At 45.7% G+C, this 23,205-nt stretch overlaps 1 protein-coding gene and 1 long non-coding RNA gene across 4 annotated transcripts; both read right to left on the bottom strand.

Annotated features, from left to right (window-relative positions):
• Nucleotides 1-1,437: 1,437 nt before the first annotated feature.
• On the bottom strand, nt 1,438-3,912 carry LOC138110207 (uncharacterized). Its single transcript, XR_011150826.1, has 2 exons — nt 3,649-3,912; nt 1,438-3,527 (listed from the first exon to the last, which is right to left on the bottom strand). It is a non-coding gene; the product is annotated as an uncharacterized lncRNA (long non-coding RNA).
• Nucleotides 3,913-10,221: 6,309 nt separating this feature from the next.
• RAP2C (RAP2C, member of RAS oncogene family) lies at nt 10,222-21,177 on the bottom strand. 3 transcript variants are annotated; one of them, XM_069015202.1, is made up of 4 exons: nt 20,973-21,177; nt 19,566-19,955; nt 17,540-17,859; nt 12,633-12,708 (listed from the first exon to the last, which is right to left on the bottom strand). In XM_069015202.1, the coding sequence occupies exons 2-3, from the start codon at nt 19,836-19,838 to the stop codon at nt 17,581-17,583; spliced, it is 552 nt and encodes a 183-aa protein (XP_068871303.1). In that variant the 5' UTR covers nt 19,839-19,955; nt 20,973-21,177; the 3' UTR covers nt 12,633-12,708; nt 17,540-17,580. The 3 variants fall into 3 exon arrangements, with proteins under 3 accessions (XP_068871305.1, XP_068871303.1, XP_068871302.1); XM_069015204.1 differs by lacking the exons at nt 17,540-17,859; nt 20,973-21,177 and adding an exon at nt 10,222-11,424 and having other exon boundaries at nt 12,587-12,708; nt 19,566-20,768; XM_069015201.1 differs by lacking the exon at nt 20,973-21,177 and having other exon boundaries at nt 19,566-20,737.
• Between the last annotated feature and the right edge of the window lie 2,028 nt (nt 21,178-23,205).

Here is a 23,205-nt window from a genome sequence, read left to right as displayed (position 1 = left end):
TGAGCAATGTGTTGATGGGCTGATGTACTTCACCAGAGAGTGGAAAATGTATCCAACTGGACTCAAAACCAGTTGTGAGTCCTTCCTGGAGAGGCAGAGGATAACCTGCTCCTATTCCCAGCTCACATCCTGGTTGAGCAGCTTAGTGAAGTCTCATAAGCCTTTGAGACAACCTGGTTCCCAATTCAAATCTGAAAAGCCCACATCCCCACTCATCAGCTCGTCCTTGGGGTGCCAGAGCCAGCCACCCACCCTCAGACCCCCAGGCTCAGCCCAGGCTGCTGTGGGCAGCCTCGCTTTGTGTGGTGGTGAGAACACTTGTGCTGCTTCTCTGCCCCAGGTGCTGCAGGGCCACGATGAGCTGTCTGACCCCCCTGGCTCCTCTCACCCATCAGAGACCCCTTCACTGAGCTTTTGGGTGAAAGCAGCCTTTGGACAGCAGCCCCCATTTTCAGAAAGAAATGCACTGAGCCATGCCAAAGGCAGGCACTGGACTGCCATAGGGGATCATTATTGTTGCTGCTGGAAAAAGTCACAACCACACATGATCCTGTGGGACCCAGAGTGATAGAAACACAGCTTGGCAAATCAAAAAAGCCGCATTTAGAGCTCCCTTGCCTGCTTCTACTGAAACTTCCACTGTAAGTTACTCCAGACCATTCACCATGGCCTCTCTTACACTTCCCAAATATTCCTGGGGTTGTCAGGACAGACACTGTCAGGGCAACATAATACCTTGTCATCTCTGGTGCAGAGAAAAAAACCATAGAGGTTTTATCCACAGAAAAAATGTATAAGTCTTCTGCTAACCAGGACAAAAAGGAGCCTGAAAGTCAAAGCCAACCTGCTGTTCCCTGCAAAGCTGCTCCACAAAGCAGATGAGTCCATCAAGCTCCACTGCCAGGACGGGATGGCTGAGGCCCACGTGACAGCATCACGTCAAGGACCATATTTCCAGCGCTGCACGTGGCCCTGGGGTCTGAGCTCTTTGTGTCAGGAGAAGGGCAGCATCACATACAAACCATCCGGGGGGGCTGTGAGTGTACTTTCCCTCTGCAGTTTAAAATGTGCTGTCAAACACAGGCACCAAGGAGAGGAGCAGCTCTCCTGAGTGGCTCTCACATCACAGGCACAGCTCCGCCCTGGGAGCACGGCAGGGACACTGGACTGGCAGGAGGGATGTATGGGGGTGCAATAGAGGACCCCCCCAAAGCCCAGAAGAAGCCAAGTCTCTTTGCTACAGGCTTTCCTGGCATGCCAGGGGCACTGACCCTGGATTCCACAGATGCTGTTAGAAGCTGGGCACTGGCCAGTCAGGTTGTGGGTGCCAAAAACCAATTTCACTACCTTGCTATGAAGGAATGAGGCTGTGTTGGGTCAAACAGGACCGCTGGCCACCTGTGCTAGTTTGAAAACAAACCAGTGGGAGGCACCAAGTCAGAATAACAATTTAATAGGGAAATAAAAGGAAAAGAAAGTAAAAGAAAACACTGACAGAGTCAAGATACAACCTGAGTCCCTGTTAGTCAGGGTGGTGGGTAGCAGTCTGGTAGAATGGTGGCTGCAGTCCTCTGAAGCGGTGATCCTGTAGAAAAGGGTCTGCTCTTCCTCAGAAGGTCCAGTGGTGGCTGTGTAGCTCCTGTCCTCTGGAAATCCAGTGGAAAGGGTTGTCTCTGGTGTTCAGCATCTCAGATTATATCCACGATGGGATGCTTGGTTCCTCCCTCTGGGTGGAGCATCTCACAATAGGGTAATGAGGCCAAGTGTTGATTAGGCTCATTACCAGAAGATAATCCGGAGGGAGTTATCTCTGAGTCATGCGGCAGGACAACGATGGGCCATTAACAGAAAGATAGTCTGGGGGGAGGAGGCAAGGAAACACTGCCCCACCTGATTTCCACAGCTCATGACGATGGTAATAGAATACACTTCAACCCAGGACACCACCTTATAAAGCTATCCATGGACACAGCATGGAGACAGCAGCAGCAAACAGGATCAAACTACATAAACAAGAACTTTTTGGCATAGGATACTAAAGGACAGCAAGAAGACGTGGAACAAGCAAGGTTTCCTTGGGGCATGGAGATTGTTGCTGTCCAAGCAGAGGAGAAACCTATTTTACCCCCATCTATCTCCTTCTTCTGGAAGTGACTTGGGGGCCAGCCAGAACAGCACACAAGGGGAGCACCAGGAGTAATTCCAGCTCCTGGCCTGAGCCAATGCCAAAGTCCAGCCTGGTATGTATGTCCTCCTTATCTGCAGGGGCAGGGAGTAACGTGAAAACAGTGCAGGAAAGCACAGAACCCATGAAGGGCAAGCGCAGCCATAGTGGCAGGTGGGGAGAGGATCCCAAGCAGCAGCACCAGAGCATGGTGGGGCCTGAGCAGCAGCATGTTGGAGTGAGTTCTGCTTCAAGGCAGCTTGCTCGGCCAGCTCAGCCGTTGTTTTTAAATACTCTAGACCTTGCTATCACCATCCTGCGTTGCACCAGCTCTCCCAGGAAGGACTTTCTTCCACCGAGTGCATCTGACCCCATATTAGGCCGGATGCATTGGCTCAGGGTCTTCTTGAGCCTCTCAAATACCCTGCAGCTTGCTGGGATGGACTGAGCAGAGCAAGAAATAAGAACTTTCCTTCCTCCGAAACCGTATTGCTCCTTTTTCCAAGGAGAATACTCACATCGATGTTTGGGGATTTCTCCTTTGATCCCTATTGGTGTTGGAGTGAGGGCAGCCCACAGGACACGGCAGAGAGCTGAGCACTGTAGCTACACTCCGGGGAGCCTCCCAGAATGGTGAGCCATTGTCACTGGGCAGAGAGTGAGCGAGTTCAGCTGCTGTCCCGGCTTGGGCCTGGGGATGGGTAAGGAAATGCCCCAAACATCCCCACTGCCTCCCCAGAGAGGAGCAGTCTGTGAGAGAAGCAGCTCTGGGAGAGAAGGGACATAACATGTTACCCCTGCATCACTGCAGCTCTGTGCATTGCTGTCCCTTGGGCTTTGCCATGTTTATCTTTAAATTGGGTTTAGAGGAAAGGAAATGAAAATGGATAGATAAAGTCATTGAATAGAGATCTGCCAGGGGATTTTAAACTGTCCAAGAGGCAAGAACCCACACCCAGCTTGTTGCTGAGCAGAGAGAAGTGCACACTCAAAATGCCAGACAGGACTTGCCCAGGTAGACTTTAGTCACCTGTGATCTTTCATACACTCACATTTCACCTCCTCTTCCTCAACTGGAGCTGCCAGGAGAACATCCACATTCCCTCCTCACCCAGCCATAACTCCCCCAACTGCAGGGCCAGGGAGCAACCCACCTCTTGGCTGCATCATTGAGAGTAGGCTCTGGCACAGCCAAAGTCCTTCTAAACAGCTCCAGGCTCCCACAGGATATCCCACCTGGTTAATGAATCCAAGGCATGACACCGACACTGTAAACAGGAACATTTCTTTCCAGAATAGGGTATCTTCCACATCCCTGCTGCCACTCCAGGAGGAATGTCTTCACTCTCAGCTGGGGTCCCATCTTAAGAACAATTGGTTTAAACTTTTTATAAAATATACCCCCAAAAAAGTATTTTCAAAAAACAAAGCCTGAAAAAATTCAGTTTGTTTAGCTAGAAAGAGAAGAAAGGAACAACAATCACCTGACTGATGCAGGGCCACTCCAGAAGAATGGATCAGCTGTGTTCCCAAGCTAAAGAGAAAATGAAGATTTGCTGGAAATTGCAGGGAAGATGTGAGTTAGGTCCTAGAAAGACCCTTAAACTGAGGCAGAAAAAATACCAGAGCAAGCTGGAAAAACTAGGGTTGTGCCTGTTAGGGACAGTCTAGGGACATGGTCCTTCCTTTAAACCTTTAACAATGATCATTGTTTTACATTTACTCCACAAATCAGATTATATCTTCAGCATATCTCAACAGTTAGAGCTGACTCACCATGTCCTGCCCTTCTAAAAACTTCTGCCCCAAAATTATTTCTTGAATATAATAAACAATGATACATTTACATTTTCATCAAATTTTGCTTGCCAACTATCTGACATCACTGTGCTGAAACTCATTACTCATAAGTAATCGCTGGGAAAACGGAAATAATTGCATTTTTTTATTTTGTGTTTTGGCGGGTTTCACCCATTAGCGTCCAACTACAGGATAAGACTTCTCTGAGCAGCATTTCGGTATCAGAAGGTGACATTATGTAGCAGCGTTTTCCTCTCGGGTTTGCCCCAGTCCCACCCAAGGCAAAATTAATCTTATGCCCAAGAAATCATAGAATAAAAGCAAATCTTATTCTTGTGATTATATTTTTATTTAAGCTTCAGCAGCTAAGGTAAGTGGCTCTTTTTACCTACCTGCAATAACAGAGTAGGAAATCCCAAATAACCTCGATTATGCACTAGATGCCAAGCATAACTGCAATTCCAGACACCTGAGACAAATTAACCCTAAGTGGAACCCTTTGAAGTCCCAAAGCCCTGAAATAAAACTTTATTTCCATTTCTGTTCTGTTTTCAACCCGCACCGCAGTGTTTGACTCCCAGGGCCGGAGCACCGCCACACTCTGAGCCGTACCATCCCAGGACAAGCCACTTGTTGCTTCCACGCTCCCTCCCGTGGTGTTGATGGTGCCCCACAACAAACACAGGACAGGACTTGGTGTCCAGGGATAAGCAGGTCAGTCCAGCAATCACACATTCCAGCGTGCATCCATGGGCATTGCTGACTTTTCCTCCTTTTTCAGATTTTACATGCTATGTAAAAACTATTTTCAGGACTGCAGAAGGCAGCTTGCTGTAAGTAAATACAAATGACAACACAAGCTGTACAAGAAACTAAATACCACCCTGACTCTGGTGATATCCAGAGATATCCACTTTATCTCATTTTTGATGTGCCAGTTGCACTCTGTTGTTGGCAGAGCTGTATAAAAAGCACTCTGTGATGTCTAATTCAAACAGGTCACTTCAAAGACACGAGAAAGCAATTTACGCAGCAAGAGAAAGCCCTCATAAATGTATTGAATCAAAGGAGCACTGATGCCTCCAAGGGACTTGGGCATTGCACAACATTCAGTGATTTCCAGCAGGGGCGATGCACCTCACCACACCTGTGTAGCAGTGCACAGCACTGGGCTGGTACCTTTATTTTTTGCTGTCCTTTATTTTTTCACACGTCGCCGAATCACTTACTAAGAACTAGAAGGATCCTAAGCCAACGGCTTTGTCTGCGGAAGATGCCAAATTGAGTCTGCAATGCCAGGTGAAGAGGCTGAATCCTAGTGGAAAGGATAGAGTTCTAAGGAACTATACTGCTTATTTTCATGACAGATGTGGTTTCCCTCTTGGGTCAAGACAAATAACTCTGGCTGAGTAAGCCTTGATTACATCTAGACAAAGAAACACACGTTCTCCAGGTACCTCCAAGGCCAATGGATCAGACCCGTTCCACCATATGGATCTTGATCCTGAGTTTTATTAACACTTCTCTCCCAGGTAGCCCCTCAACCCCCACTCCTTTTTGTCCTTTTGTTCTTCCTCAAAATATTCTTATCACACTACAGTCCCACCAGGGTGCATCAAATTCCAGGAATACAGCTCACAGCACAGGGAAAGGTGTGTTAAAGCCACTCTTCACAGCAGGCAGTGTGGAAGACAATAGAGCAGTATCCACCTGAAGCTGGGAGTTTGGTACTTTTGTAGTGATCAAAGGTGATCCCCACTTCATGGCTCCTCTTCCAGGGCCTTCCGGCAGGTGGTGGCAGCTACAAGACACACATATTTCCAAAACCAGGAAACATTACTACATTGTGACTGTCCCAAGGTCTCAGGGGTACATTCACAAAATCTTTCTAGATTATTAAACTGGGCCCCTTGATGGAGCCATTTGGATGGCCTGAGATCCTGTGCTGACAACGACTTCACAGGACAGACAGCTGAAAGGAAAGGAAGGCAGCTGAACACCCAATCACTTCTAACCACAGCCTGACACTGGGCAGGCCCTGCAGCTAAAATCTTTCTTCTAACCTATTAAAACATCTGTATTACTGAGATTAGACCTAGAGCATTTAGCAAGGCTGTGCTAATTCCTGGAACAATGAATGGAAAATAATGACAGGATCAGAAATGTGACTGTGGTCACAGAGATATGGCATTGCAAGGGACTTTAGAGATCCCATGTGACAACATGGGATCACACGAAGGCAGGAGCTACACACGCCTCACATACTCCTTCCTCCAGCAGTGGTTATCCAACACCATCTTTGAAAATCCTTCACAATCCCACATAGCTACAACTTGCTCCAGCAGTTACCTGTGCTCTGTGAGCAGCTTTCTCTCTTTTCCAACATAAATCAGCTTTGCTGAAAATTCAGTTAATTTCTTCTTGTTTTCCCACAGGAGCCAGGCTGTCGGTAATTACACAATCATTATTAATTTGAAGAAAAAGGGTCAAAGATCTATCCTAGCAGTAGGATGAATCCCAAGCTGATGATTGATCATCCTATCTGCCAGTTCCCAAAAAAACAAGTAGCCCTTAAGGAATGCCACAAACAGCGAGTGTATTTTCTGTTTTCTGGGCTGACCAAATAATTTAAACCGAATGTCAAGGTAGATCTTCTAAGGACATAAAACTGTATGAACTAGTCAGCTTAGCGGCAGGAAAAAAGAAACAATTTCTGGAAGAGCCAGAAATTTCCCAGAAAGTTGATTGTTTGCTTTACTGAGTTTCAGTCGTAATCAATTAAACCTTTCCGTAGAAGCATCAGTCTTAAGACTAAACAAGTTACACTGTAGTTTCACAAACGTATGAAATACTAATCCTTTTCATAAGTCTGAGAATTTTTCAACTTTGTTATTTAAGTTCTAGTCCACTTATTTATTTACATGCAAGAAGTCCAATTTCAAAATTATTGTACAACGCTGGTGCATCTGATTCCAAGCAAGTCCAAGCACCTCAACATCTCTAATACACCCTTCCCCATAGGCCCCAGGAGGGAAGTGCTACAGTTATGATTTTTCTTCCCAGGCAAGAACAATTGAGGTCACCCAGTAACTGGCAGTCTCCTGGAGTCTCAAATCCCACACAAGCCTTTTTACTAGAAATATGCTTAAGAGGAAGTAAGGCACTGCTAGAGAGCTGTCACAGCACACTCAGACTGAGCCAACAGAACACCAAGGAGCACAGACATGCCACAAACCAAACAAACAGCAAAGCCTCTCCTTTGAGAGAATATTTTACAGGTTCCAGCAACATAAGAGACTCTTTCCCATCAATTATTGCAGTTATTGCTCCAGACCTTTTGGAGGGACTTGAAGAAAACCTCAGCTTTGATAGAGAGCACCAAAGGCAAGTAAGTTGATTCCATACTAAATACACTGTTTCCACAGAGAACAAATTTCATCCCTTACAATCCTGCAATCAGCACTGTCACTGCCAGCCAAGCTCAATGCTGCCCTCGGCAGCACCAACAAACTACTACCAGTGGGACATCACCTCTGAATTAAACGCTGTGCTGATTTACAACTCAGACTCCTTCTTCTCTGCTCCTCGCAGCTGTATTGACCAGGCAGAGATAAAAGCGGCTACGTAAAAAACCCGAAACCCACATTATTTCACTTTCAGAGCGCAGAACCTCGGGCCACGTCATCTCCTGATAGAGCCTGCCCGCAGCTCTAAGCTGTTCGCGCTTCCTCCAGCCAGAGAGCGAGTGGTGACTCACCCAACCCCAGCAACTACGAGCAAACCCAGCAACCCGGGCTGCTGGCTTTCGAGCACAGATAACTCAACATGTATTGCTTTGGAACTCGTATCTCATTTTAATTAAGACTAGACACTTCCACCTAGTTTCACACTGTAATGACAGCCCAGCCTCCTGGGGCAGATGGCCAGCGTGCAGCTCCACACGAGGTGTAGCCAGTGGTTCACCCTCCACTCTGGCAGGGTCTCTGTCCTCGCTGTGGGGTTTTCTGTGGCTGTGGGTTGTACCCCAGCACACCCAGTCAGGCTGCAGGGCCCAGCTCTGCCCCGGGAAGTGATACAGCTACGTGTCACCCGTGCTGGGTGGGGAGGCAGGGTGGGGACAGGCCTCTCGCCTGTGCTGCAACTGCCTCCTGCTCTCTGATGGCTCCGGGGGGACATCCCTGTCCTCTGGCTGCACAGGGGAAGCAGGACACTTGGAGATTTCTGCAGGCACCTGTATAGCAAGAACTGGTACACCAAGGAAAAAGCTGCCATGAAATACTACATAAATAGCCCCAAAACCAGACAAAGCAACATGACATTTCCACACCTATTTAACAAAGGATGCTACACAAGTCTGTGAAGCAGCAATCGATTTTACTCTCAGCACCAAGACTTTTGAAAGATAATAGCCTTGAATATGAATCTTATGTCCTTCCTCAAAATCCCCAACCCAGCCTGTATTACAGCGTCACCTGGAAACAAAACAGTGCTGTAAGTCTCAGGGGCTTAACAGATGTACTCGAATCACTTCCCAACCTCCAAGTGGAAACAGGAAGCAGCTTTCTTAGTTATACTGAGGGCCATAAGGAATTGGGAGTATTACTGCTGCATTCTGACTTCTTCTAAACCACATGAGAAATCACACTCAGACAGCAATGAACCTGATAGTTACATCTCAAAGCAGACTAGTCCTGAAATGTCAGCTCCCACCCTCAGTGACACTAATGAGAACAGGGCATGCTTCACCCTCACCTCTCAGCTAGGTTAGGGAAGCAGACATTTCACCCAAAATCACTTAAAAGAGCACTCTGCTCTTCTCTATCATTTTCCTCTCAAGATGGAAACTAGTTCTCATTTCACAAAGGAAGTGTGAGCAGGAAGAAGAAACAGCACAGAAACATACCTACAAGATAAGGCTAATGCTGTTTCAGCTGGAGGAGGGGTAAAGAACTGAGGGCTTCGGTGGATCGATACCGCGTTTGTCCCTACTGGGTCTCTCATGGACCACTTACGCGGCACTCTGCTAGCACCTACACGTGCATACAATCTCACCTTTGCAGGTGGTTGCGAACAGCTGCTCACACAGACAATCTATGCACAAACCGGAGACAAAGAGGCAAGAGGGGTTCTCTGCATGCAATTCCAAGGCATTTAATGGCAACACCCCGAAGAGACCAGAGGCAAGAAAGAACAACAACCGAAAGCCCACGTCAGTTTTATCCCGAAAACTCCCAAAGGCAGCCAGAGCATCCAAAAACATTAGTCTGAGGGGTGGGGGGCAGAGGCAAGGTTGAATGACATAACAGGGGCCAATGGGAAAAGGGATGGGAGGGGGGAGAGGGCCAGCGACCAGCAGAATCTAGACAAAGGGAGAACTTTCCGGCACAGTGTCGTAAGGAGAGACCACTTTTTAAGGCAACTTGAGGGGTGTAAAGTGGACTTAGCCACAGCAACAGAGGGGTGGTGAGCAGCCTACATGGTTTTGCCTGTTTACACATTGCTGAGAACTGAAGGTCCCAAGTTATCAAGTTTTTCTTAGATTGAAATCACGTTTTACATCAATGCACAGCTTTAGTTACAAATGCAGTACTAAAGGTGAGTGCCAAGACTGTATGTCCTGAGGAAGATGCACTTTTTGTTACAGGGCCCAGATGACAACCATTGACTTGGCAAATTCAGGGCTTTTACTGAACATTTAAGATAATTGTTATCAAATAGCTTTGGGCACTTTGATTTTCTGGAAAAATCTTGTGCCTCTCCTGTAGCAGAGCTCCAGGAGCATTCACTCCACCAGGGTGGTGGAAAGATGTCAACTCTGGCTGGAGGGCAGCTACAGACACTGCAATGGGATGTCAGGACTTGCGGCCATCTTCACACACATAAAAGCCTGTATGAAAACAAGAACGTTAAAGACTTGCACAAGACAAACACAGATTTCTTTTGAACAAAGCTTGATCACACTAGCCTGTGAGGAGGCTGCTTTGAACTGGTCCCCAGCTCAGGGAGTGCCTGCTTTGCACAGGAAAATGATGTTTCCACCTTCTCTCTCCTCAGAGCACCCAAGACTGTGAGCTCTACACCCAGCTGGGGCACAGCTGTACACCCTGTTCCCCTACACCAGGACTCAGTCACGACAATTCAGATGTGGTTACTGCATTTAGAATAACCAGGACCTCAAAAACAACCCACGAAACAAAAAGCAGCAGCAGGTTGTCAGTTCAGCCCACTCCAGAAGAAACTGAACACAGACTACTCACCCTGGTTTGGTAATACAGGTATCTATTTTATTAAAAAAGTTACAAACAGGTGGACTGTAGGGTTGTCTTACAAAATGACAAGAATGAATTCTACTGGAAAAATCTTTTTACAAAGCATTATAGGTAATTGTTCCACTTTTGCACTTGTTATTCAGGATTTCACCTATGACTGATAAAGATACAGTACATTAGATACAAGATGTTAGGTTACATTTTTATTTGTAGAGCCCTACTGCAGTGATTTGAACAACTCCTAAACAGATGCCATAGTAAAGACAATACATATTGCATTTATTATTAACCTTTTACTCTAATAAGCAACTTCACATGCAAACTATTGAGGAAGCCTAAATAAACTTTTGGTCCCTTTTCCCCCCCAAAGTGTGCTGACGAAACGATCTCTCATTTTCCCAGTCCTGTCACTCTAAGCTAGTTCAAGTTTAAGGTTTGTTTTTTGTTTTGGGGGTTTTTTTGGTTGTTTTGTTTTTGTTTCTTGGTTTTTGTTTTTTCTTTTTTTTTTTTGCTGAGGTCAATGAAAATGAACACTGCTTTGAAAACTACCCATAGGAATGAACCACTGATCAATAGCAACCAAATTTTTCCTTCTTAGACAAAGGAAAACTAGAATCTTTATGAATTACTTTCATATCCTATTACTTCCTTACAACCTACAAAAAAGATCAACAACCATCACTTTAAAAAAAAATCTACTTTGAATACAAGGTTTGGTTTAGTTCTGATATTAAAGTGCAAACCTAATTATTAGCCTTAGCCTGTTTATAAAGTTTGTACAAACAGAAAAAAAAAATTCAAGTAACCCCACAGAAAAAAATCAGGTGTTTCAATAACCAGGCAGAAATCCTGGTGTCCTTTTCAGGATTCAAATTCAACACTGAATGTAGACACAGAATCTTTATTTCTGCTAATATTGTAAAGTCAGCCTGCATTATTACCAAAAATCCACATTAATATTGAGATACTGTACCGGTGATCTTTTATTGTTTTAAATGCCATCATCCACAATACAATTTGTGAGTTTTAACCTCATATATCCATTACTGCTTTTACTGGAGCTTTTCTCATCAATACTTAGCTATTACAGGGAAAGAATGTACATTTCTAGAAGCATGTTCAAATGACTAAAGCTGGGCTCCTAAAAACCTAGAACTTTGGTGCAGTAGGTGAGCTGCAGTTTTTAAATTTCTGCAAAAAAAAATACACATTTTAAACCACTGCTAGAAAAAGCTCTCATGTATGCAACACATTAATAAAAGTGAACAAAAAGATTTCGTCTGTTCTTTGTACATTTTCATTCTGCTCTTTATACCTGTGTTACTGTCAAAATTTTCAAGTATTCAGCGAAAATGTTGATCAGGTAAACAATAAGGAAGGCAATGGCTGTTTAAAGCACACTTGCAGTTAGTATCACTGAAACCTGGTGCTTTTCCCCTTGTTACACCAATTTGTCTCTAATATTATCCTTGCTCATTGGGGAAAAAAAAACTAAAAAGCAACTTGTGACAGTGCAAGAAAAACTTTAACAAATATTGCTTTAAAATATTATTCAGAAAGACAAATATTAGAACTATAAAATGTAAAGTGATCTTATTTGCATTAGATTTTCATGTGCAGAGGTCTACTAGATGTCTCTTACTGTGCCGGGCAAAGGTGAGCTGACAGGTAGGCACAGAGCCCATTTTGAAGGATACATTATCCCTTTTCAAAGGCATAGAGAAACTATTTGTAAACAATCAAGTTTAGAAACTCAGTAGAAGGAAAAGTATGCTGCCATTTTTCAATGCTACAATTGTCATTTTTGATTAAAAAACCCGAGATTGTGAGAAACATCAGCTGGAGACTTTAGATCTTATTCCAAGTAATTCCTGCTGTCAAATCAGACTGGTTACAAACACATTGTCACAGCTGCATTTGCCAAGAAAAGGGATACTACATCCATACAACAGAGGTGCCTTCAGTATCTTTTCATGACACTGTCACACGTAAACAAAAAGTCTCAAATGACCAACTACACTGTAGAGAAAACCTTGCAAATAGAAATAAGCACTGATGCGAGGTAATATACAGAAGTAACCATTTGTTTAAGGCTCAATTTATTCTCCATTAAAACTCTCTTCTTTCAAAAGGCATTGAGTAGGTAATACTGAGTTTAAGTATTTAATAAATACAAGTTCAGAAATTGATTAAAGAAATCAATTAAAATATTAAAAATGAACTTTTGCATATTAGCCATTATATGAACCTAGAAAGCTATAAAATGACTGATAGATAAACGACAGATTTTAAAACTTATGGTAAACATGCTAAGCATTCTGATTAAGGTGTGTGGATCCTGGAGACCACCAACCTTATGCACTTAGATGTATGGCAATGTGCTGTGATAGAGACAGGTTTACCAAGGCTCAGCTCTGCAACCTGGGCTGAAAGTTGTCCAAAGCAGCATCTGTGCAAGTTTCCTCTGAGTTTTATCTGCAATTAAAAAAACAAAACAAAACAAACAAACAAAAAAACACTAATGAAAGCCATATTCAATACACATTCAAAGTGAACACGGCTTCTCCCCTGCCTGGAACAGCCAGTTTTCCATCCTGAGCTCCAAAGCACTGTTTTCTACAGCAGCATTCCCAAATTCTCCACTAACTCTGGTAACACAAGAGGCAAGCAGGTAACAACCTACTGCTATTAATTTTGTAACAGCTGCTGCTGCGGGACATGAAATTGCATCTAAAGATCTGAAAACGCCAGGAAATTTAAATTCTCTTATACAGATGCACCAGTGCAGGACCCAGTGTATGTGTAACACCCAGTAACATACAGCAATGGCCTTTAGCACAAGTTCTGGGAACAGGCAAATGAGCCAACTAACTCAGTTTTGGCATCTGAGTTCTCAGCTATCAGATCCTCTAAATGACTCCTAAAAAAGCTCCTTAGCATTCAGATAGCCTCAGCAGGAACAGAGCTGTACACCACCATCCTCAATCAAGCACACCAACACGTTACCAATGTGACCAAAACATCTTTGCATTTCAGATAACTTGCTTGTAGCTCCCAGGATTTATCTGCAGAGATATCCTAAAAGTCTCAGGCAAAGCTCAAAGTCTGTAGAAAATTGTCATTGCAAGTGCATGTACTTCACTCTAGCTTGATCATTTCAGGGATTTTGAGGAGCCTTCTCAATTCTTGAAGTGATTGCTCCAAACAACTCAGGACCTTATGTTTCCCACTGCACCATTTCTTTTCAGGTGTTGATTTGCTCTAAGTTAACAGTTTGTCATGACAGAGTGCTCTGACATAGCCAGGGTTCTCCTTCTTGCCTAACATTCAGGAGCAGCACTCCTGCCCTGACAGGAGCCAACAGCCAGGTTTTTTTTGCTTGTTTGTATGTTTTCCAACTAACAGCAATTCTCTCCCAGTCTGGTGAGATCACTCCCACCTCGCACACTGTTGCTGGTCCAAAAGTTTTAGACAGAGAGGGTCCCTCTACTGTCAAAAGCAGCAAACCAACATTTAGCTTCTAATGGGGATGGATTAGACCTGCTTAATACATGTTTTATCTTTCCTTAGCACACAGAAGAGGCACCATTTACAGTGCAGCTCCTCATCCTACTGGAGTGAGATCCACGCCAAAAACTTCATCTAAGCCCAGCATTCAATAATGTGGTCAGCAAAGAATTGCTAGGAATAGTAAGAACAGTAAAATAAGTTATGGTATTTACATGCCCTTTAACATCCTTGTATTTGCAGGTTAGGGACATCACAATTCAGATTTGTCATCTTTCCATTTAAGTTGTGTTTAGTTACTACAATTAACACTATATGGTACCTTATCTGGCTTCATCTGCCTGTGGTATTTTTTAGCACTCTCTGGTCTCTTCTGTGAGCAGGCAGAAGAGAAGGGGAAGTTCGACAATATAGTACAATAAATGTGTCTGTGTTGCACAGCCACATAAACCAGAAGAGAGTACACTTTCAGTTCTTATTCCTAGAGAGGAATACTCTTCCTTCAGCCTTGCTAATACCAGTTACTCATGAACACAGGGGACAGAAATCACTAATCAGCATCAGTCTTTCATACCAACATTAAGGTGTTACAAATCCTATCAGAAAGACTTCAGTGCACGAGCACTGTACCAGATACCATATTTTAAAGAAGAGTCAAAATACAAAACAGTGTCATACTGAAAATCCAAGAGAAATACTGGAGCAAGGAACACAAAGCAGGTCCTGGAATTATCCTATCTCTGAATGCAAGAACAAAACAACAGAAGACCACTGCAGAAACAGGAAAGGGGAGGTGAGAAACAGGATGTGAGAACACACATTTTTAAAAGGAACTACGGGTTATCCTGACTATGCAGTTATGTTCCATCCTTCATCTCACCCAAGGCAGCTGACTGGAACAGCAGTTTAGCAAATGTTCCTCAAAAACAGGAAAGAACCTACACACCATAGCTGACAGACAGGCCAAGGTATCAGCACCAAAAAGAGGTTAAATTATACCTGTGATTTAAAACTGACACTGGAACAGCCTCAGGCAAACCCAGGCCCAGCAAAAAATCCACCCCCACCCCTCCCATGGGTTTCTGCATCAGAACTGCAGGGACACAAACGGCTGTATGAACTGCTCTCTGAACTGACACACCTAAGACTCCTCCTGGACACAGCCTGGTTACAGAACACAGAGATGATGATGATTATTCCAGGACACAGCTGTAGTTCAAGCCCACTTCCTACACAGAATTTCAGACAGCTGGTTCTACTTCCTCAGTTTCAATTTACCTAGGAGGGGTCACTCCTAAAGCAGAGGTCTGACAAGCAGCAATTGTTTCCTGGATCACAGATAAGCAGGATTACAAAGCTGATTAGAGCTATCACAAGACACCATCAGCATCTCTCCTACCAGAGCACATCAGACAGAAATTATCAAGCAGCAAAGGCATATGATAAAGTTAATGAGATCCTACATCTACTCAATCAAAGAACAAGGATAGAATGGGAGCCAGGAAGAGGAAAATACCCCAAAAGTGTTAGGCTGAAACAAAATATACAGAGCATGAAGACTGAAAAGCCAGAATGAGTAATAAAAGTTCCAGACATGATGAGAACTGGACTGAATAGGAAATGGTTCAGGAAGGAACAACTTGTTTGGCACAGGTGATGAGACTATATTGGGCAAAGAGAGCATTCCCCAGAAGCAAGGAAGCAGTTTGCTGCTAAAGGCTTGGGGTGGTTGTCTAAGCCAGGCAGAAGGAAGGAGAGGAAATCTATATCACAAAAAGCTTAGGATCCTCTGTTTTAAGAGCTCACAAAGACATAAGAATACAGCTGTTTCTTCTGAAGCAAGAACATCTTTAGGAAACCCACCAAATCTACACACAAGTTGTCATTCAAAGGAATAACATGTGGCCCTGCCCCTACTTCAATTTCACCTTTAAGATTAAATGTGCTACTTAGTGCTAAATCCAGAAGCAGAGAGGTTACAAAGCCTCCCTTAGAAGCAATCAATTCCAGAACTATAAATTTCAAAGATGAAAGGCCTGATTGTGTCAGAGTTTAAGACAGCAACCAGCACAGGATGAACCGTTAGTAATCCAGGGGATTGCCATAGCCCCTTTGGAATGATACTTCTAGTTCACATAACCTTGTCTGTGAAGCTGCCTTAGAAATAGCTGCAACATTGCATTACTATACACAATTCAGGATATTACCCCTGCAGCACTCAATTAAAAAAAAAAAGGCAGTAATTTCTTAGATTCATTTCTTCCTAGACCTCTGAAGATTCTGCAGGTGTGATTAACGTAAAAGACTTTTGTATTTTTCTCTGCTCCAAAACAAGTTCACTCACCTTTCAACAAGCAAATCTCAAACTTACACACACCTCTTACACAGTGACAGCAGCCCTTCCTAATTTCACAGAACTGGAGATAAAAACATCATGTATTATCTCTAGCATGACAGTGCTAGGGCCATGAGCACCTACAATTTTATATTTACAAAGCACTTGATAACAATCTCAAAGACAAGCTTTGAGACTTCACTCTCTGACCTTGCACTCAAGATTAAAGAGGATACATGGTCCAAAGCTTCCAGTAATAACCTATTTTCCCTCTTGTCACTCAGATACAAAAAGCTCTTTTGAGTTAAGCAAGTTACTAACATGGCAGTGGGAGTCTGAGCCTCAAGTAGTGCAGCTGTCAGGAGGGGTAGCTCCTCCCCCTGAATTTCCACATCCTCCCTCATTCCCGCACTTGCCCTTGGAGATCATGATGAGTTGTTTGCAAAGACAGGTCCAACAGACAACTGGAGGTCTGAGGGACCAGCTGGCTGCATACAGAGCACACCAATGGTGCTTTGCAGTAACGTGGATTCGAGCCAGCGGTGAAACAAGACCTGCAACGGCTACAGGGGAAACAAGAGTGTGGGGGAGGCGGTTCCAGAACCACCTCATGGGAATGCACATCGGAGAGGAACAGACCCATTCACAGTCAGGTGAAAAAGGTGCGTAAAAGGACCACATGTGTGAAAGGCCAAAGACAGTTGTCCTGGAGGAAAAAAATAAAAATCAAAGCAACACCTGACACAGGGGAAGCTTTACAAAGGGCCCTCTGAACACTGCACTCTCATCACACCTCTTATGAGTCACTGGGAAAGGAGGGTTGTGCATTTTAGGAGGGAAGCCATTTTACAGTTCTCTGCTCTGGAGATTTGAGATGAAGAGCACTTTGTGCACGCCCTCGACTAGTACATATGGGCTTCGAGCCACTTCTCACCACTCAGGGTGTTTCTCTTGCAAAAGAAACTTATTCCACTGATAAGGCAGAAGGGTACTCAGTCAGTTTCTGTACCACAGAATTTTATTTCTTTTAAACAAGCTCAAAGTCTTCTCAGAACAACTATGGGGAAATTTGGTCACAATAATCCCATTGAACTCCAAGGTAGCTCCCATTACTTGAAAATAATTCAGATACCAGCTACAAGAATAAACCCACTGCAACATCACTTAGCATTATTCAGAATAACGTAGTATCAAATACAGCACTGACAGTCAAAATAGGTGCAGATAACATCATTCACTTTGTGTCATTGTAAAATTACTGCAAGCAAATGCAGCATTCCCTGACTAATCCTACTGAGGTAACACAAGAAATCCATTTGACTCAACCACGTGCACAAGCTCCCATCTCTTTTGGAGGAAGGCTGCCTCCAGGTTAGACTGCCTCATTTCAGACTCCCTGTCCCTTTATCTTGTATTTAAACACCGTGTTTGGGCACCTCAGTTAGTTATGACTGTTCCACCAACCTGCTCTGTGCGGCCGTGGTTGAGGTTTCTCTTAATTTCTCTCACTGGATGATGCAAGTTGTACAACATTGATCTTGTTTTTCAGGCAGGGAGGCATAGTTCATTTGCCTGACGATTTCAGCAAACAGTTCATCCACCATTGTTTTGCTCTTGGCTGACGTCTCCATGAAGGGACAGCCCCACTCCTGAGCCAGGGCTCTGCCTTCTGCAGATAAGACCTCCCTCTCTGACTCCAGATCCACTTTATTCCCCACTAGGATCAGAGGAACTTTCTCGTATCTCTTCACCCGGACAATCTGGTCCCTCATCGGCTTGATGTCCTGATCAAACAATCCAGCTGGTTAGTACATGTAAGGAATCACATGGAATTGCTATAGAACCACTACAGAAACCCATTTTAATAACCCTCATGTGCAACTGAACATTAAAAATACATCGGAAGACTTTTTAAACTCATAGTCACACAGATCTAGAATTCAGAGAAAATCTACTACCTATCACTAAGTTACTTTTTCTTTTATATAAATACATGCACATTTTATAGAATTTATGTGCATATACAAACAGAAAGTGACAGTCAGTTCAGCCACAGGAGGACACAGTATCGCTGCTCTGAAGGCTGGTTGCAGCTTTCTGAAGAAGTTGTCTCAAGTCTAAGGACCTGTAACCCTAGCAGGGGCATGCCATTACACAACCATTTAGGAAGTTTGTGCTTAGTTTACAGCTTGAGAAAGCCATCAATTTAAATAAAGCCTTCTCAGTCCTGGAATGCTTAGAATAATTCATTGTGACCACATTTAATCACATGTAAGTAACCAAATTAGATGCTGTAAAGAGATTTTATTACCTAGAGATGCATTTATTCAAGTTTGAGCCGACATGGGGAGTTTACACTTGAAAGTCTGAGTCAGCCTCCTCTGCCCCCTGTTTAAGTTATTATCAGTACTACAGATTCTTGCACAGTACTGAGACAAAGCAATCCCAGCGTTTGAAGTTACCACTGTGTAAAGAAATGCAGAGTGGTTTACACCTACAGCCTTCAGAGCAAACACACTACAGACAGACAGAAATAATTAAATATTAACAAGGTGGATTATTGTACATCCATTCCTCAAATAATGCAGGCTCACCAAAAATCAGTGAAAATGAGAGCAGAAGCATCCCAATGTCACTGTTGTTTTCCAGAGATAAGCATGTCTTCAACTTGCACAGGGCTGTTTCGAGGCCTCTGCTAAGATAAGGTTTAGCCTTCAGCAGAAGCAAACAGTGGGGGTGTGCAAGGTCTTGCCAAGAAGCTGGAGCACACCCAGCTCGGCAGCCCAAGCCAAGGCAGGAGCTGCAAAACCCTGCACTGCATAGAGCCCTGCTAAACTCACTTACTGCCCAAAAACAAAGCCCCGTTTCTACAGGCAGTTTAGATCAGTTACTGGCTGAGATATTTCCACTTTTTTTTGAGAGTTTTAATAACAGAAATCAAATCCAGATCCACAAATTATCACATACAGCTGGTTCTCCTCTCCAGTACTCCATCTACGCTGTGAGAGCATCGAGCTCATGCTGGACAGGAATATATTTGGGGGAAGGGAGCAGAAAATAACAGCTCACTTACTTAACAAGTCACAACTGCAGAACAATGAGACTCTCTTCAAGAGCAACTGGAGAAACATGCCTTTTAGGAAGGAGAGGGGATTGGAAGGGGAAGTCTTGATTCTAATATCGAGTGATTTCTTCACAAAAGGGGATTGCCAAGAGATTTCTGTTGGGGAAGTGGGAGCTAGTCATTGTTCTCCAGCACTGCGTGGGATTTAAGAATGGTGGCACCCTGATAAGTACCTGCAAAGCAAGCAGTTTTCCATCAAGAAGCAAGGCTAATGCGCTTTCAAGCTGGGCATTTACACTTTTGGCCCCTCGGAGATAAAACGCTTCTACGCACACGTGGGCTACCCCTAAAACTTCCTCCTCGGCCCAGAGCCTTCCCGGGGGCAGGGACGGCTCCCTCCGAGGACGGGACACCAGGCGAGGTTACCTGGAAGGACTGCTGGTTGACCAGGCTGTAGACGAGGATGAATCCCTGCCCGTTCTTGATGTAGAGGTCGCGCATGGAGGCGAACTGCTCAGTGCCCGCCGTGTCCAGGATCTCCAGCACCGAGGGGGACGAGTCCACCTCAATCTCCTTGCGGTAGAAGTCCTCGATGGTGGGGTCGTACTTCTCGATGAAGGTCCCGGTGACGAACTGCACCGTCAGGGCGGACTTCCCCACCCCCCCGCTGCCCAGCACCACCACCTTGTACTCCCGCATCAGGCCCTGCTCGCCTTTCCCCGCCGGGCCCGGGCCTAGGGCAGGCAGCACCGCGGCCCTCGCATAGCCCCGGCCCGCCTCAGGAAAAGGGCAAGGCCACGCTGCTCCCGCGCCGTCCTGGGGGGAGGGAGAGCCCCGTCAGTACCCGGCGCGGCCCGGTGCCCTCCTTCACCGCCGCGCTCTCGCCATCACCGCCTCGGCCGCGGGACCCGCCCGCCAGGGCCACCCCCCACCCGGAAGGGTTTTGCTGAGGCACCGGAGGCGGCCCCGCCCCGTCGCCGCCCGCTCACTTCCGGCGTCCTGCGTCACGGCACGCCCGAACTACGCCCGGGGGGGGCAGGTTGGAATGTGACACCGAGGCACCCGCACTGTGATGGGGGACAGATTTGCGTGAGGCACCGAGGCACTGTCCCTACCCGGCCCCCCAATATGGCGGCCTTAATATGGCAGTCGCGCCCGCAGTCCCTTCAAGGGCGGTTCTGTGAGAGGCGTGTTGTCCCTCCACGAGCTCCTGCTCAGCACTCGATAGCTCGAACTCCTTAAACTCCTCTGAGCTCCCTGCCGGCAAAAGACCCGCGGGAGAGGGGACGCGGGCTGTGACACCGGCACCACGGTTCTTCATCCCTGGAAGCCCGCTGGGCTGGTTGACAAAGAGGGTCACCAAATTCATCAGAGGGATGGAGCACCCATCCATTTATATGAGTAAATCCTGAGAGAATTGGGATTGTTCAGCCTGGAGATGAGAAAGCTTTGGGGTGACCTAATTGCCCCTTCCGGTGCCTGAAGGGAATTTACAGGAGAGACAGAGAGGGACTGTTTACAAATATATGTAGTGACAGGAAAGGGGGAATGGGTTCAGACTGAAGGAGTGTAGGTTAAGATTAGATATTAAGAAAAAAAATCTTTAAGGGTGGTGAGGCCCTGGCACAGGCTGCCCAGCGAAGCTGTGGCTGCCCCATCCCTGGAAGTGTCCAAGACCAGGCTGGACAGGGCTTGGAGCAACCTGGCATACTGGAAGGTGTCCCTGCCCATGGCGGGGGGGGGGGGGGGGGGGGGGGGGGTGAAACGAGATCATCTTTAAGGTCCTTTCCAACCCAAACCACTCTGTGATTCTGTGAAAGTTGTTACCTCTACCTGCAAGATTTGTCCCGTGTCTTTTCACCTCCACAGCTGCCACAAGCCTCACTCTCGGCTGCCACGCGCTTTCTCCCGTTTCCGTCGGAGCCCTCTCCATGGAAATCCTCCCAGAACCGGCACGAGTCTTCCCAGCTAAACTCCGGATGCTGCGCTTGGCGGCGTCGGGGCTCCCGCGGCGCGGCTGACAGCAGGTGTCAGCACAGCACCAGGGCCGTTCCCGGCCGCTCCGGGAATTGGCCCCGGCCCTTCCCTCGTCAATGGAACTCCCGCGTTGTTAAGAGGAAGTAACTAAAAAGAATCAACGTCTGTTTTCTATCTAAAATAAAATCCCCCAGTCACTTCAGACCCAACTCGATGATTCTCACCCGTAGGGGAAGCTGCCCTCCAATAAAACCAAATTTGTTTCTGCTGCTCCCTGAGGCCTGCAGAATTTCAGCAGACATGTGTGAGATGCTGGATTTGTCCCTTTACCCTCTGCATCACCTGTTTGATTGCAAGTCCAAGGCAGACACAGCTGCCGCGTTGTGTCCATCCTGGGCTTCCAGCAGCCCTAGAGAGGTGCCTGGTCCAGGCTGAAACCATCCAAAGGTACTGAGAAGGTGACTCTGCTTGTGGCTGTTTTCACAAACAGCCTTATTTTATTCGCTTTCTTTCCATAAAGAGAACATGTCCATTATGGGAAAAGGTCAGTGAGGACTTTTATCCTCCAGAACAAATCTTACTTAAGTTACACCAAATTTGATTCACTCTTCTTTATTACATGAAAGTAAAAAGCCCTCTCCTTCCTTTGCCATTGCCTCCAGAATTGTGTTGTCAAGTGAATTGCTGGCAGGAGGCAGACGTGCTTAGATGGAAGATTTTCATGTGGCTGGTGAATCAGCTCAAAAATGTAAAAAGGTGAGCATTAAAACAGGCTGCCTCCTACTTTAACCCCATTAGAAATCACGAATTGTTGCAAAGTACCTTAATGCACTCAGGGTGCTCAGGATAAAGGAAAGCCACGGCTGCTCCCAGAGGAGCTTCCCATCTAATTTTAACAATGACACAATGGTGACAGTGACAAACGGGGGGAGGGAGAAAAGGGGCAAGGGAGGATAAGGGTGACAATAATAAGATTACATGGTCACTTAGGTTCATTATGTGCATGGCTTTGTGTGGTCACTTAGGTTCATTATGTGCATGGCTTTGTGGCACTGCTGATCCATTATGTTTGTGATCGGTGGAGGAATGACTGCGAGAGAGGAAGGGAACAAAGCACAGCGGGAGAAAAGCCAAATGTATTTTTGTGCAATTGACTTTAACCAGCAATGCCTCACTCGGACTGAGGGGAAGCCTAAGCAGGTGGACACAGAATTGGGAAACTGGATTTTTTTCCCTCCTGCAGTATTGATTTGGATTCCCAAGATTTATTTCCCAACTCACAGCACTTTATACCTGGGCATAGATGTCTACAGCTGAAAAAAAAGGCCAATCTCGAAGTGCACCAGGTTGTTCATTATCCTTAAGACGAGTCATTCTCTTCATTAACAGTTTGCACAGCTCTTTCACTGCCTTGTGCCTAACCACATATCCTGAGCCACAAAAATAGCTGGTGATGTAAAAGGTTTTGAAACTCTGGATGGGAAGAGCTGTTTCTGCCATAAATGGCCAAGTCCTGAGTCAGACATGCAGGGTACCTCCTGCCAATACCACCTCTGCCACTCCCTCGATATCACCATCTCCTCCCGGTGAGGTGCGGCACAACCCAGGTCAAAGGCCTGATTTAATCTCTGCTGCCACTTTCTCCACATCTTCTGCCAAGGAGAAAGGAGCAAGGCTCAGCCCTTGGTGCTGCCTCGGGAAGGTTTGCCCTTTCTCAGCAAAACAATCTTCCCAAATGAACATCCGGGCAGGATTCGATTGCTGCCAGAGCAGCTCTGTGCTGTTGATGGACTCAGCTGCTCTATGCTGTGCCTGCAGCCAGCAACAATAAAGCAGGCCCTTATTAAATTAACCTGCTAAGACACAGATCCTGCAGGGATGTTCAGAGAACAAACAGATGGCACAAGCAAGGGCCAGGAATAATTGTAGTCCCCATCTCACCAATGTGAGAGATGAATCCTGTCTGTGCCCAGCAAGGAGGCAGGACTGGGAGCAGTACCCCAAGAGGTGATAGGAGCATCTCCAAGCCATGGATGGAATGAGGAGTCTGGAACGTGTCCTGTGGATGCCAGGGTGGGACTGCACCACC

The sequence above is a fragment of the Aphelocoma coerulescens genome, chromosome 4A (genome assembly GCF_041296385.1).
Source record: "Aphelocoma coerulescens isolate FSJ_1873_10779 chromosome 4A, UR_Acoe_1.0, whole genome shotgun sequence".
Taxonomy (NCBI): domain Eukaryota; kingdom Metazoa; phylum Chordata; class Aves; order Passeriformes; family Corvidae; genus Aphelocoma; species Aphelocoma coerulescens.
This window is presented reverse-complemented; position numbering and strand designations above follow the sequence as displayed.